Below are 14,255 nucleotides of genomic sequence, written 5' to 3' on the forward strand. Positions count from 1 at the left end.
ACGGTCGTGGCAGCGACGGGTTAGAGCATGGACTACTCAATATTAAGGACGGGACTCTTCGGCCTTTCCTATGTCGGCCCTGTAAAAAATTTTCCGAGAGAATCGGAATCGAAATTTAAAATTATTTATTGTTTTACCTAATGTCCCTATACCTAAAATGTACGGTTATAGAGATATTGCAAATTACTGTACGGAAAATTTGAAAAAAGACAAAACACCGGTGCCATCTAGTGTAACAGAACGCTCGGCTCACTCCCGTATCTGTTCCCTTTTTCTGCTGCAAAACAATCGCCAACTCTGACTACTAGATGTCAGCGCCAGCCGCGCTTATTCCGCAAGAAGCGCAAAAAGGGCGTCCCTAAACTGCGAAAGCGAAACGCGAAACGCGAAACGCCTAAAATGCGAAACAGCTGTGCGAAACGGACCCAAAAGTTGGGACCCTGTTTCGCATTTTAGTCTTTGGGTCCGTACTAAACTGCGAAATCGGTGTTTGCGAAACGTCGCAGTGTAAACGTCTTGGTAGCAGACGACAATGGACGCCGTCAACAAAAAAATTGTTAAGAGTTTCAAATTTTCGAGACTTCGAGTTTCGCGCACCTTATGGCTGGTCTATTTGTGTGTTGACTATGAATACGGAATACCTTGAATGCAATATGCAATAGGTGTTTTTAATTAGAAGATTGGTATAAAAAAATTTATGGAACTTCTCGTTTCCATGTATCAGTATCAATCAGATTAACATTCTTAATTTTAAGGGAAGTTTTAGTTGATTAAATTTTAGCTTGATTTGGAACATGGTAGCTTTGATTTTTAGCTTGATATAAGGCACTCATACTGTTATGACCGATTATTTCTTTGTGCACGTATCTACTGGTTGATTAAAATTATTTAATGTAATGTATAATCCCTGGGCCATTACCTAATATTTTATTATTTAAAAATATCACCATATCGTGCTGCTCTATGTCTTTCATTAGTTTAATAATCGTAAAATGCGCATTAAAACATACAGGGGTAGTGGCGAAGAAATCGAATTTGATTGCCCCCCTTCCTCCTTTAATGCCTCATCATAGCGGGAGACAATGAAAAATGGCGGCAATCTCCGTCAATTTGGACCTCTGTGGGGAAAAGGAAAACTATTTGTTTCGCAAGATGTTTCGCTCTTTAGTATGCCCTCCGGCATTTGGTCCCGCGAAACGGTTCCAAAATTTTGGTCCGTTTCGCACAGCTGTTTCGCATTTTAGGCGTTTCGCGTTTCGCGTTTCGCTTTCGCAGTTTAGGGACGCCCGCGCAAAAGCAAGACTCAACCGGGCGACAAGAGCGCGTTTAACTTTAATTACATTTTTCTCTTATTCCCTTACCTTTTATCTTTTACTCCATTACATTTTACTTCATGTTTTTCTCTTATTCCTTTATCTTTATCTTTTATTATATTTTGTGGCTCATTTTACCCTTCTCGGAACCCTAGAAATAGTCGTTATATAACCTTTGTCGGTCTCGTCTGAACTTGGTTTTAGCCTCTTTTTGACAAGGTCGGGCAGGATTATATAACTTTTTAACTTGTCTGAACCTGTTTTTCCCTATGCCTTGCGTTTTAAAAAACGCAGCCGGCATGAGTATATAAACCGATGTAAAAGCTGTTCTGTACCGGACTTCTCTCTCTCATTTTACCCGTATCTTACCGAGGCATTCGCTCCTCTTTTCGTACTGTTTTGTTATAACTTGTATTAAATTCAATTCCATTTAAGTGTTGTCAAATATTCTTTTAAACTAGTATCGACCCTTTACTAGTTCATCACCTAGCCTGACGCTCGACCGCCGCCTACCATTTGTACTCAAGTAAATTGTCGCTATCGTTTATTCTTGTCTAATTTATATTAGGCCTATTGTTCTGTCTTACTAGTAAAAATACACGGGTTAAACCAAAATCGTTCATGTTTGTCTTCATCATTTGTGCCATAACATTGTGAATAAATTCGCCTCTTTAGTTATTAAGTATCTTCGTATTGGTGACACAATGATTGTGTTGGGTCAACCTTTACACTAGGAACCAAACTGCCTAAGCTCTTGGAAGTCTGCAAACAGATGCCCATTCGTGCATACCTAGAGAAAGACACCACTGTCTTATCTCTATTGCTTTGACATAGCTGCCTAACTCTCTTTTACCTTGTGGCATATATTCTTGAGAGCTTAGGGTGCTTCGCTGCTAGATGGCACCGGTGTTTTGTCTTTTTACCCCTACTCCTGAAAGTAAAATATTTAGAATACCTTATTAATTAATTTTTTTTTTACTAAGAATTATTAACACAGTTGGAATCAGCGATAAAAACTGTGATTATTGATGTTTTCCATTAATTATCTCCTGAACAAACCCAACCCGACTAGCTTTAACACGGCGAGATAGGCGAAGAGTCCCGTCCTTAATATTGAGTAGTCCATGGTCACAGTGAGGGAATATGCCAGCCATTTTTCCTCCTCTCGCAGTAGGGCTTTTGTTTGGAAACGCGAAGTTTTTCTGAGCGGAAATTCTTTTTACTGTTACTACCTAAACGAGTGCTCGTTTCAAGCTTTGTAACTCAACACTTATGGATTCCTCTAAGTAAAAGTAGATTTGACTGCTGCTGTATATTCGTCGAATTGTTTAACTGCCATTTTATCCGAAATGGCTTGTCTCAACAACCTTAAACTGGAGATTCGAACCCTAGAATCAGTCTTTACAAAGACCCACGAACGATTTCAAGTCGTTTCAGCTAGTGTTGACGAATTAACTTGTAGGTTTATTGGGAAATATGGGAAGCAATCTGATATCCATGCTAACATCACAGTAAGTATCACACAAAATCTGACTTTCCAAAATTTTATTGACTTACCAAATTTATATTCCATAGTTCTTAAAAAAGTGTCACTAGTGGTTAAAGGAAGTAATGTTTCTTCATTTGCTAACTGTTCTTAATTTTTGCAGGAAACTTACCCGTCAACACCTCCAGTCTGGTTTGCTGATGTGGAAGACCCATTAATAACCAATGCTGTTCAGATACTTAGCAACACATCTGGTAGTGATAATCATGTAAGGCAAAATTATTTTTTATATACTTATAATATATTTCTTTTCCATTCCTTTACATCTTTTGCACACTTATTTTGATTTCTAGATTCTAGAACAAGTCAGAATACTAGTTCAGGAATTGTGTAGGCTCCACGACCTTCCAGAGCCTCCTGATCTTGAAATGCTGACCTTGGCTCATGCAGTTCCATTCTTTCATAACAACACACCATCTCCTTCTACAATGCGAGCATTATCATCATCATCTAGCAATGATGGTGAATAAAATTTATCTGGTTTCATTTCAATGTTCTGTGACAGTAACATTAATGTTTTCATAGGTGGAGGTTATGCTTCAAGCTCAGGAAGGGGATCCTCAGGTTCTGGGTCAGCATGCTCCTCATCTCCTGCTAGAGAAGAAGAAGTTGACGGTGTTCAGCAAAATGCTGATGATGATGATGACGATGAGGATGAAATGGAGGAGAATGATGAAGATGAAGATTTGCATATGGAGTTGGAAGAAGATGAAGGAACCAGTAATGCTGCCGGTAAAGCCTCAAATGGTTTACCGTTTTACGATTTTGACTTCATGATTTTGGTTTTTAATGACCATTTCAGGTAAAAAGAAAGAGGAAGAGATGGATTCACAGCATTTTGCCACTTTGGAACGATTACGCCAGACTCAGAGGCAGGACTATCTTCGAGGCGCCGTTTCAGGTTCAGTTCAGGCCACTGACCGTCTAATGAAAGAATTGAGGGATATTTATCGTTCCGATAGTTCCAAGAAAGGTTAGTTTTGATTAAGTTTTGAAATGTGTACAATAATAATCAAGAATTTCATCGGCATTATAGGAGTATACAGTGTCGAATTAGTTAATGACAGTTTGTATGAATGGAATGTGAGATTGCTTTCTGTGGATCCAGATTCACCCCTTCATGGTGACTTGCAATTGCTGAAAGACAAAGATGGAAGAGATCACATCCTACTTAATCTAGTTTTCAAGGTAATAAAATGTCATTGCTTTGTAGCCTTGCTACCCAAGTATTTTTTTAAATGTGAAATGTGAAACATTTGATACATTGGGTTGTTTTGCTTCAATTAATTGTGACTCTCCCGTCTTCTGTAGGAATCATTTCCCTTCGAACCGCCTTTTGTCCGTGTGGTACATCCTGTAATTCAAGGAGGATACGTTTTGGTGGGTGGCGCCATTTGCATGGAGTTGTTGACCCGTCAGGGATGGAGCTCGGCCTACACCATGGAAGCCTTGATTTTGCAAATTGCTGCTACACTTGTGAAAGGCAAAGCTCGCATCCAGTTTAGCGCCACAAAAGGCCAGTACAGTCTCGCTCGCGCTCAGCAGTCCTTTAAATCGCTGGTCCAAATCCACGAGAAGAACGGATGGTTTACACCACCGAAAGAAGATGGATAATTGAGCGGATTCTTATGATCTATTCTATTCATCTCCCCCAATGACTCCCGTTTTCTTTCATTTGCGACAAAAGTTTTTCATTGGGGAGTCTAAAAGGGAGGTGACTCTTTGTACAGCGTCGAAATTTTGATGAATGGATCACCAGCATTTCCCCTTTTTCACCCGACTGTGTGTGTGATTGTGTGAGAGAATGTGTGTGTGTGTGTGTGTGCGAGCGAGAGAAGACGCCGTTCCTTCCATATATAGATTAGGAATTTCAAACTATTTACTCGGCGGAAATTTTGTAAAAAAAAAAAAAAAAGGGAATCCAAAACACTTGAACCGATAAAATCGATTACGGGTTGGAGTTTAAAGGTAACGAGCTTTTTGTTTTCGTCCTTCCCTTCCCGTTTTTTTTTCTTCATTTGGGTAAATATAGTTTCTAATGTGAATCATTTCCATTTTGTCCACCCTTAATTTGCTTGCTCTACCATTTCCGACCATGGCCTTGATCTGGTTAGTTGGAGGATTCGCCTATTTCTTTGTTGAATCTGTATTACGCGAACCTGTGACGAAAACTTAGATAAATTCGGCCAATTCCTCAGCCGTTGGGCGAGGTGCGGACTTTGGGTGGGCAAAAAATTTGTTTGAAAAGCCTTAACTTCGAGCGTTGGCTGCGTCGATCAGTGTGCAGATGTGCGTCGATCAGTGATGGGAACAACTGGCATATTTCCTGTTTTTTTTTCTCTTTGTATTGACATTCAGTAATCCATTTCCCAACTATTCGGCGACGGGTTGACTGCGTTATTCAGTTTAGTTTAGTTTGCCGATTTTCTGTTTTTTTCTTTCACTCCTTTTCAGCTGATTTATTTCAGGCATATCTCTTACCTTTTAAATTTAATTTCTCGTAATAGCTGAGCGTGCCGTTTCTGATCGATATTTTCTTTTGTCTTCACGTGTGTGTTTGTGCTTTTTCATCGATGAAAAATATTCGGAATAAACGCAGCACTTGGAAACGGATTCCTTTGATTTTCCATGTATTATTGACCTCATATTGGCGATTTTGCAACAGTGGATGTTATTTCACGTGTTTTCAGTAGGGTTCTTGACTGAGGTAGTATCCCATCTTCAGTTTATGCGAATATCATGGCGCGAATATTGTTTGTTGAACCTTTCTTTGACGGTTCCCACAAACAGTTGCTGGATACATTAATTAAAGGTTAGTTATACGAGATCATATTTAATTTTTAGTTATTGCTAAATTTTTCTACTATTTTTCTAGGCATTGATTTTGAAAATACCGGTTATGAATTGTTTACTCTTCCTGTAATTTTTTTAATTAAAATTTTCGGACTAAGTTGTCGTTGATTTCTAAACAGTCTTTTGCTCTCACTAATTAAAGGGTAAAAAATGGCATTGGAGAGCTAGAACTAGTGCACTTTACTTTGCTGAAGTGATTCCTAGGAAACATGTTTTTGAGTAATATGACAGTTGATTTTGTGTGTAAGAAAAAGGGTATTTTTTAAATTTATTATCATATTATGTCCCTTTGTAGAGTGTTGTTTGCTAGTTCAGTTCTAAACTTGGCAGAATTAATTGCCCTACGCCCTGATCTTATGACATGCACCAAAATTCTCTATTTCCATGAAAACCAGTTGATTTATCCAGTTAGAAAACAACAAGAGAGGTTTAGAAGAAAAACACCATTGATCATGTCACAGGCAAATTGTATTTACATTTCTGTTTACTTGACATTTTTAGGGATTTTCAATATGGTTATAATCAAATAATATCATGGTAATATTTTTATTTTCAACACTTAATTATATGTACATATTATTTTTCAGATTGAAATTTGTCATTAATGATTTATTTACTAGTATGGTTGCTGACAAAATTTTCTTCAACACCCTTTTCAACCTCAATTCCTTCTTGGATTCCATACCTTCATTCTTTAAACTGCAACCAGATCACAGACCAAAAAACCTAGAAGAATTCATCAGGCCAAAGAGCAAAGTTTTACATTTTCCCATCTTAATTCAAACACCACTTCTAGTCCACCCTTCAGCAAGGGAAATGGATAAGAGTGAAGTTCTTCATATAGTATGGCCTCATAGATGGTAAAAAATGACAAAAGCGCGCTTATTATTATAATTCCTCGTGTAATATTTTATTAATTCAGGGAACACGACAAAGGTCCTGAAAAATTCTTCTTAGTAATTTTCATTTCATTACTTAGAAATACATTTATCTTATCGATTAATTTTTAATTTGTTTAATTCCTTTTTAGGTTATTGATGCACTTATTGCAAAAGGCTGCAACTTCAGATTGTCTGTTTTGGGTGAACAGTTTCAACAAATCCCATCTATTTTCAGCGAGAAAAAATCGCAATATCAAAATATGGAAAATCAAGGAGAAAAAACGTAATCAAAATGTTTTAATTCAAAATTAACCTTTTCAAACAGCTTAAATTTAATATGCACTATTTTATAATATATTATATAATGTATTTATAATGTTCTAAAACTAAAATTAAAATGAGAAACATTGCAAATATAAATGCAATTTATCTTATGATTGAAAATTGAAATTGTACGGAAATTAAGATTTAATTTTTATTCACCCATCGCGGAGTCGACGCAATATAATTATATTATATAGTATATACATTGCGTTGAGCAATATAATTAATACTTGTTTGTTCTACATTCAAAATTTATACAGCATTCAGGTGTTGGACTGGGGATGGGTAAATCGTGATCGTTATGTAGATGTACTATCATCTGCTCATGTGGTTGTGTCCACCGCTGACCATGAGTTTTTTGGGGTTTCAATGTACCGCTTATATTTAACATGCATGTTTAAATTTGCTTGCTAATTCAATTCGGCTTGTTTCTCTTAGGATTGAAGCTGCAATCTTGGGTTGTTTTCCGATGTGCCCATTGAGATTATCTTATCCAGAAATATTCCCCGTGGATTGCTTGTACAGAACTGAGCTCCAGTTGATTAAAAAGCTAAAATACTTCTGTAAGAACCCAAACGCCTCCAGAAATTTACAGATGAATCTCGATAAATTCAAATGGCCATCGCTTAAATCTCAATATGAAGAAATTCTATTAATTAAGAAGCAAGACAGCTCATATACAACAGGTATCTCTAATTAATTTTCTCTTCTTCAAATTCCTGTTCAAGTTCTTTTATCCTGTCTTGAATTTTAGAGTAATATTTCAACTGCGCAAGACATTCACGCGCAGCTACCCAATCGTTATTTCGGAATCTATCTGCAGCTCTCCTGGCAAATAAATTATGTGTATAAATGACTGATTATTTACTTTATTAACTTGATTGATACCTAAACAATTTCCCCAGCATAATTTCATTAGTTTTCTTTATTCTTTCAAGATCATTGTTGTCTTCAGCTTCGTGAATTTCTTCATTAATTTCCATTATTTCACTTAAAAACTCTGGTTTCATTATTATCTCTCCTTCATCTGATAGGGGATGTCCTTGTATTTCTAGAAGATAGAGTCCCCTTTCAAGTGGTGAGCCAAGTGTTTTGTATGCCTGATTTAACAATGATGAATAGTGAGCTGAGATTTGTTTCTCATCCTAAAAAAAAAAAAAAAAATTAAAGTTATTTTTTTTTTTGTAAGAACTAAGAATAACAATCATGTCTATATTACAGATTTAAACCTTACCTCAGATTTTTGGGAAAACCTATCAGGGTGAAGTTGCATTTGTAATAGCCTAAAATTTTTTGTCAGTTCTCTAGCATCTATTTCAAAACTTTTTTCCATGCCAAAAATTGTAAAGTAATCGGCATCACCTTTGGGTTTCTGAACTACTTCACAGTAATCACAAAATAGATCTTTGTTCAAGTCAACAATCACTCCGCATTTCCAACATGAAACTGAGTCTGAATCACACATCCAAGCTGTAGTGCTAATATTTTTATAAGACAATTTACAAAGTGTTCCCTTTCCAATTCCAAAAGGAACGCATTGGGCGAGATTCAATGGGTTAAACGAACGAAGATGCTGTGACTTAGACAAGCAATTTCTTAATAATCTACTTTTGCAAGTTTGCAAAAAAAAATTCACTGCCATCGCAAAGAATATTTTGTAAATTATGATTCATCTGTTCTACAGAAAACAGGTGTAGTTAGTCCCCTGATAAGTCACACTGGTTCTATTTACATTGATAATTCAACATTGCCATGTTTCAATAACTAGATTTTAAATTTTATTTTGTTTCCATTGCTCAATCCACTTCACAATCTGTTCAACATTTTCTTCCATCTCTTCTGCACTATTACTGGACAGCTCAAAAACAGAACCTTCTTTGTAAGAATCAACAGCTTCTTCATGAATGGTGCCAAATATTTCACATTCAATATTGTCTTCTAGTTTTTTTCCACTGTAACCTCTATACAAGAAAATGATTCATACATTAGAAAAATAATTACATGACTGTTACCTTACTATTTACCTTTTTGAGAGGCGATCAAAAAGTGCTGTATTGTTTGTTCTAAGAACAAATATGATATCAAACCACCTTTCTGGGAAAAAATCACATCCATGATAATCAACTATTTTACCTCCTTCACTCATTTGGTCTTCCATTAGGTCAAGAATCTACAAATTTAAAACTTAAATTACACCATTTTGAATGGTACAATTGCATACTTGTACCTTATCCTCATGCAAAACTGGGCAACGATAAACTTCATCAAATTCTTCATAACAATTATTTTCCTTTGCAAGCTTACCCACCTCAAGCCACTTCAGGTTCGTCTGTTCTGCTAATTGTTGGCAAAGTGTTGATTTGCCCACTCCTGGTGTTCCTAGTTTTTAATATATAAGTACTTAGCTTTGAAAATACAGGAATAAAGAAAAAGAGCAATATTGCGGAGATAAATGTAGCAACTTCTTCTTACCAGTAATAAGAATATTGGGTAGAGATCGAGATTCTGTCATCTTAAGTTTTCAGGGATGATTGTAAATTTCACAAAAAAACGTGGTCCCGATTCCCGAACTCCCGATTCGTCTTGTTGACAATTGACAGTGAATAAGCAGACTACTATTAACAACTTACTGATCGTCAAAGAGGGTGAGGATAAACAGTAATCAACGGATAAAGATAACGGAAAAAGTAATGAAAAAAAGGAAACAAAAAAACAAATAAAACAAATAAATAAATAGACTAACGGGAACCGCTGAGGAGGACAAATCAACAAAATCAAGACTACTACAGGGAAAAGCTAGATAATTCCCTTTTGAAAACACTACTGCCTGTAGGCCTACCCTGTAGCGGTGTAGCCGTAATGTAGAAGGATAAGTAAAATTAAATATAATTAGAAAGTAAATGAGGAACCTGAGTAATTTTCTAACTCATCGAACATTATTCTTGAATCTTGATGCATCATTGATCTCCTTATTGTTATTCAAATAAGAAGTGGTGACGTGGAATGCGCACATAGCGCTTTTTTTAAAAGTTTTTCCAACGGTTTCCATTTTGCAATCACATAAAAACAATTTTAGATTACACATTTTACTTATATAAGCCAGTGAGTCTAATCTGTTTACTTACTGATTTTGAACGGACAATTATCGTTTTTATCAGTAACCTATATTGTCGTTCTCCCCTCTCAAGACACTGATGTGCTGTCACTCCTGACTCGCATAGTATTCTTTGTTCGACTCGTTTTGTGTGACGTTGAAACGAGAAGTTTAATATTTTTTTTTGCTACAGAAGTTTTATAAAAATTGTTAAAATAAAAAACGAATAAAGCGGTAGAGTTGTGAATCCAAAGGAAAATGTGTGTACTTCCATCGACCCTGAAATTTTAAGTAAGGCCAAGAAAGAGATAGGCGAAGACGATGAGAGAATAGATGCCACATTGAAAATCATCAAAGAGTGGCTTAAGAAACAGCCTCATTTATCATGTTCCCCAGGTAATCCATCCATTCAATTGTTGAACCATACCTTTAAAAGCAATATTTTTGCACCCCCTAAACTTTATTTCTTATTAGATGACAGGTTTTTCCTTATGTATGCTAGAGGTTGCAAGTATAGCATTGAGAAAATAAAACGTAAAATTGATTTGTGCCTTACTATGAGAGCATTACTGCCAGAAATCTTCAGCGGATGGGATGTTTTGAATTCGAATATTCAAAATGCTCTTAAATATGGGTGTGTGACAATTTATAACCCTTAGCATAATTTTATTGGATTATGTATATTGTTACGTATATATTAATAAATTATTCACTTTGTAGCATTATGTTACCCTTACCTGGGTATGATCGCCTCGGACGTAAAGTATTCGTTTACCGAATGGGATGCTTTCCACCTGAAAAAGTTAAGGTTGAGGATTTAGAGAAAGCATCGGGGATGGTTGCCGAAGTTTTAGCCTATGAAGAACCTGTGATATTTATAACCGGCGTAGTAGTTATTGTTGATTTTGAAGGCTATTCTTTAAGCCACCTCACCCATAGACCGTTGTCGTTCATGAAGAAGCAGGCAAAATACTTCCAGGTTGCTATTTCGTAAACTTGTCGATTGACGACTTTCTTATAAAAATAAAAAACTTATACAATACGGTACGTATTAATTCATAGGACGCAGGACCAGCAAGCCCCAAACCTATAAACTTTATCAGAACTCCAACCGCATTTAATGCTGTCTACAATCTAGTGATGGGTATTCTAAATGACAAAATGAAGCAAAGGGTACAAAATTTTCCTTCTGGTCACTGAGAAATTTTTCAAGTGTTATATATTTTTTTTATGCAGTTAAAAGTACATGGATCCGATTTTGAATCTTTGTATAAGGAAGTTCCAAAAGCTATTCTTCCATCGGATTACGGAGGCGAAGGACCGTCAACTGCTCAATTAACAGGTAAAATGATATATAAATATAGACAATTTTATGGGTACGGCAGTAGAAAATAATGATAATCTGATCAAAGTGTCCTTTATCAGATTTTTCTTTCACTCTTTCTCGCACAATAAGACTGTCAAATTTGATAAAGAACTTCGGTTTCAACCCCCCCCCCCCCCCCCCCCGTTATTTTGAAGCCCGCTTGATGTAGATTGTAGCCAGTCGCCAGCAAGGTTAAATGCTGCGAAGACCAGATTAAAATTCGTTTTGTTTGAGAGATGAAAAGATTTGAGAAGGACAAACGGGAAAGATCAAAACCCCCTTAATCCGCATCGCTTTTCTTCGTTTATAGGACAAGTTAAAAAAGTAATAATTTAAAGAAAATGTGGGTTAGGCTACCATCCAAAACAACAATTCCAAAGGGATTTTTCATTTTATTTTAAATTTCCCGATTATAAGTCAATTGACTTGACGTCTTTTGGCTAAATCTTCGGGGCTAAGTTTGAATAATAAAAAATAAAGCCCCTAGGACGCCTTCGGAATTTAGGATTAGTTTCCATAGGTAAATCAGTTAGGGCTTAGGGTAGTTTCAAAGTTGAGTCACGATATAATAGGAAAGGTACACCACGATATATAATAGAAAGGTAGACCAACGGAAATGGGGAGATAAGGCTTAAAAACGGCCCAAAAGCTTCCTAGTTTGCGGAGTTGCCATTTAGAGCGATCCCCATTTTTCACTTTTTAGAAGAGGGCATCGGTCTGCAGGGCTTTATGGGACTAAACCGGTTTTTACTCATTATAAATTCAAAAAAGGGCGTGTTAACTTGTAGCCCCCGCAAAAACTGTTCCTTAGACACGTAAGATTAGATTTAGCGGGGGCTAAAAATACCTAATTCATCTTCTCATCAGATTAGGCAATTTTTTATATGTTTATTGTTTAATTCGTGATTGAAATTCACAATTTTTGGAAAATTGCCCCCAATGTGTTTTAAATTACTTATTTCTGTTTATTTATTTTAAAATATTAAAGATGAATTTTCGAATTCATTTTTAATATTTCAAAATTCATTTTTCGATATCCGATATTCGATTCCGATATCGGACCGACAACATGTGTTACTTTGGAATATTAACGTTTTCTTGTATGGCTCTCTCTGGACCCTTACGGAAACCTTTGGTAGGAATAGCACGTTTAAAAATTTAAAAATAAGTTTTTATCTCTTCTGTTATCTAGCAAAACGAGACTCACATAAAATAATTGTGCAAGTAATACAATAGTAACTTTTTTTATTTAACAGATTTCTGGAAGAAAAAAGTAGAAGATAATCGGGATTTTTTACTTCAACAGCAAAAATATTTGGCAGATGAATCAAAGCGTTTTGGAAAGCCGAAAACAACAGAAGAACTTTTCGGTATTGAGGGGTCATTCCGGAAACTCGCTGTTGACTGAAGCCCTTTTGTTGTTTTTCAACACGTTTAAATTTAACAATGTAGATTACTAGATTTCTATAGGGCTCTTCGGGATCTGTTTTCTTTTGCCGTTTTATCTGGCAACGCAGAATGGCTGGACATTTTTTTAGCGCGAGAACGGGGAGAAGAGGGAGAATGGGACGAATGGGGGAGAAGAGAAAACGTGGGTCCCATTTTTTTTCGTACGCCCTCCTCCCTCCCATTCGTCCCATTCTCTCTCTTCTCCCCGTTCTCGCGCTAAAAAAATGTCCAGCCATTCTGCGTTGCCAGATAAAACGTCAAAAGAAAACAGATCCCGAAGAGCCCTATAGATGTTATACCATTGAAAAAGTAGTAGTCGAGCAAAAAATCGTGTGCAGTTTACGCCGATGCGCACCACAGCGGCCGATAGCAGAACTAAGATTGCTATTACGCTTGACTATAGAGGTTGTCAAGCGTAATAACAATCTAGGTTCTGCTATCGGCCGCTGTGGTGCGCATCGGCGTAAACAGCGCACGACTTTTTGGCATGTCTACTACTTTTTCATTGGTATAACATCTATAGAATTGTTTTCAAATTTCCAAATCCTTAGTTACTCCACGGAGGAAGAGATGAAGGAGGAACATCGACTAGTTACAAAAGTGACTACCCCAGTGTCCCTTTCTGAAAAGTTGCCAGATTGCGGGAACTGGACCTGAGACCCCACATTGCCAGTTCTAAGAAAAAAACAGCAGAAAACTTTAGTTTTGATTTGGGTCCCTGGTGGTCAAAGTTGGAATCAAGGGCTGGGTATTGGTCGCTTCGGGACTTTCACCAAAACGTCGTTTCTTAGAACTGGCAAGGTGGGGTCTCAGGTCCAGTTCCCGCAATCTGGCAACTTTTCAGAAAGGGACACTGGGGTAGTCACTTTTTCCTGTAGAGGCTTATGGAGCGATGTTCCTCCTTCTTCTCATCCTCCGTGGTTACTCTTTGAGTACTCACTTACGTAAGGATAATAACATATGGGGTGATAAAACCCTCAGACAATGCCAAAGGTAGCCGAAACGGGAAAAGGAGTGAAAACTCAAAATAGTTCATTACTCAACAAATAATTTAGATTGGGAAAATAAATTTAGTACTGTTATAGAGCGTGTTTGCTGCTTTTGTAATAATATTTTTTATTGATATCCACGGAGTAGTTTAGGCATAATATTTTTTAAATTCGTAAAATTAAAACAAGAGAAAAATTTATATGGGGAAACTGGGCAATGGATGTACAATATTCGACATGAGTGTATAGGGCTGTTCGACATAATTTTTAGCATTTGCTTAGATCTTGCAACGTAGCCGTTTAAGTCACTTTAGAGTGCAAAATTCAGCTTTGCTTATGCGACGTTGTCTTTTATACGAAAGTTTATACTCTGCTGCTTTCTCTGTCGTTCTCTTGGAATGGACTCGTTGGAATTGTCGTTAAGATAATATTTTTCCTCC

The 14,255-nt window shown here is 36.6% G+C and overlaps 5 protein-coding genes across 6 annotated transcripts; 3 read left to right on the plus strand and 2 right to left on the minus strand.

The window, feature by feature from the left end:
• Positions 1-2,178: 2,178 nt before the first annotated feature.
• LOC124204071 (ubiquitin-conjugating enzyme E2 Q2-like) lies at positions 2,179-5,472 on the plus strand. Its single transcript, XM_046601079.1, has 7 exons — positions 2,179-2,824; positions 2,963-3,067; positions 3,153-3,321; positions 3,385-3,591; positions 3,662-3,832; positions 3,896-4,047; positions 4,171-5,472. Exons 1-7 carry the CDS (start codon positions 2,663-2,665, stop codon positions 4,471-4,473), a joined length of 1,269 nt encoding a protein of 422 aa, XP_046457035.1. The 5' UTR covers positions 2,179-2,662; the 3' UTR covers positions 4,474-5,472.
• Positions 5,473-5,519: 47 nt separating this feature from the next.
• LOC124204072 (glycosyltransferase-like domain-containing protein 1) lies at positions 5,520-7,773 on the plus strand. Of its 2 annotated transcripts, XM_046601081.1 has the most exons (11): positions 5,526-5,671; positions 5,735-5,778; positions 5,855-5,931; positions 6,008-6,139; positions 6,214-6,249; positions 6,333-6,572; positions 6,635-6,668; positions 6,743-6,876; positions 7,178-7,288; positions 7,356-7,603; positions 7,672-7,773. In XM_046601081.1, the coding sequence occupies exons 1-11, from the start codon at positions 5,599-5,601 to the stop codon at positions 7,674-7,676; spliced, it is 1,134 nt and encodes a 377-aa protein (XP_046457037.1). In that variant the 5' UTR covers positions 5,526-5,598; the 3' UTR covers positions 7,677-7,773. The 2 variants fall into 2 exon arrangements, with proteins under 2 accessions (XP_046457036.1, XP_046457037.1); XM_046601080.1 differs by having other exon boundaries at positions 5,520-5,671; positions 7,356-7,773.
• LOC124204074 (iron-sulfur cluster co-chaperone protein HscB-like) lies at positions 7,549-8,559 on the minus strand. Its single transcript, XM_046601082.1, has 3 exons — positions 8,152-8,559; positions 7,806-8,062; positions 7,549-7,745 (listed from the first exon to the last, which is right to left on the minus strand). The coding sequence occupies exons 1-3, from the start codon at positions 8,557-8,559 to the stop codon at positions 7,610-7,612; spliced, it is 801 nt and encodes a 266-aa protein (XP_046457038.1). The 3' UTR covers positions 7,549-7,609.
• A 123-nt stretch (positions 8,560-8,682) lies between these two features.
• On the minus strand, positions 8,683-9,628 carry LOC124204075 (adenylate kinase isoenzyme 6-like). The gene is made up of 4 exons (XM_046601083.1): positions 9,390-9,628; positions 9,145-9,296; positions 8,942-9,087; positions 8,683-8,878 (listed from the first exon to the last, which is right to left on the minus strand). Exons 1-4 carry the CDS (start codon positions 9,427-9,429, stop codon positions 8,689-8,691), a joined length of 528 nt encoding a protein of 175 aa, XP_046457039.1. The 5' UTR covers positions 9,430-9,628; the 3' UTR covers positions 8,683-8,688.
• Positions 9,629-9,817: 189 nt separating this feature from the next.
• Positions 9,818-12,947, plus strand: LOC124203485 (retinol-binding protein pinta-like). Its single transcript, XM_046600160.1, has 7 exons — positions 9,818-9,891; positions 10,244-10,407; positions 10,486-10,645; positions 10,732-10,990; positions 11,074-11,184; positions 11,248-11,353; positions 12,634-12,947. The coding sequence occupies exons 1-7, from the start codon at positions 9,818-9,820 to the stop codon at positions 12,783-12,785; spliced, it is 1,026 nt and encodes a 341-aa protein (XP_046456116.1). The 3' UTR covers positions 12,786-12,947.
• The last annotated feature ends 1,308 nt before the right edge of the window (positions 12,948-14,255 follow it).

The sequence above is a fragment of the Daphnia pulex genome, chromosome 10, assembly GCF_021134715.1.
Source record: "Daphnia pulex isolate KAP4 chromosome 10, ASM2113471v1".
NCBI classification, from domain to species: domain Eukaryota; kingdom Metazoa; phylum Arthropoda; class Branchiopoda; order Diplostraca; family Daphniidae; genus Daphnia; species Daphnia pulex.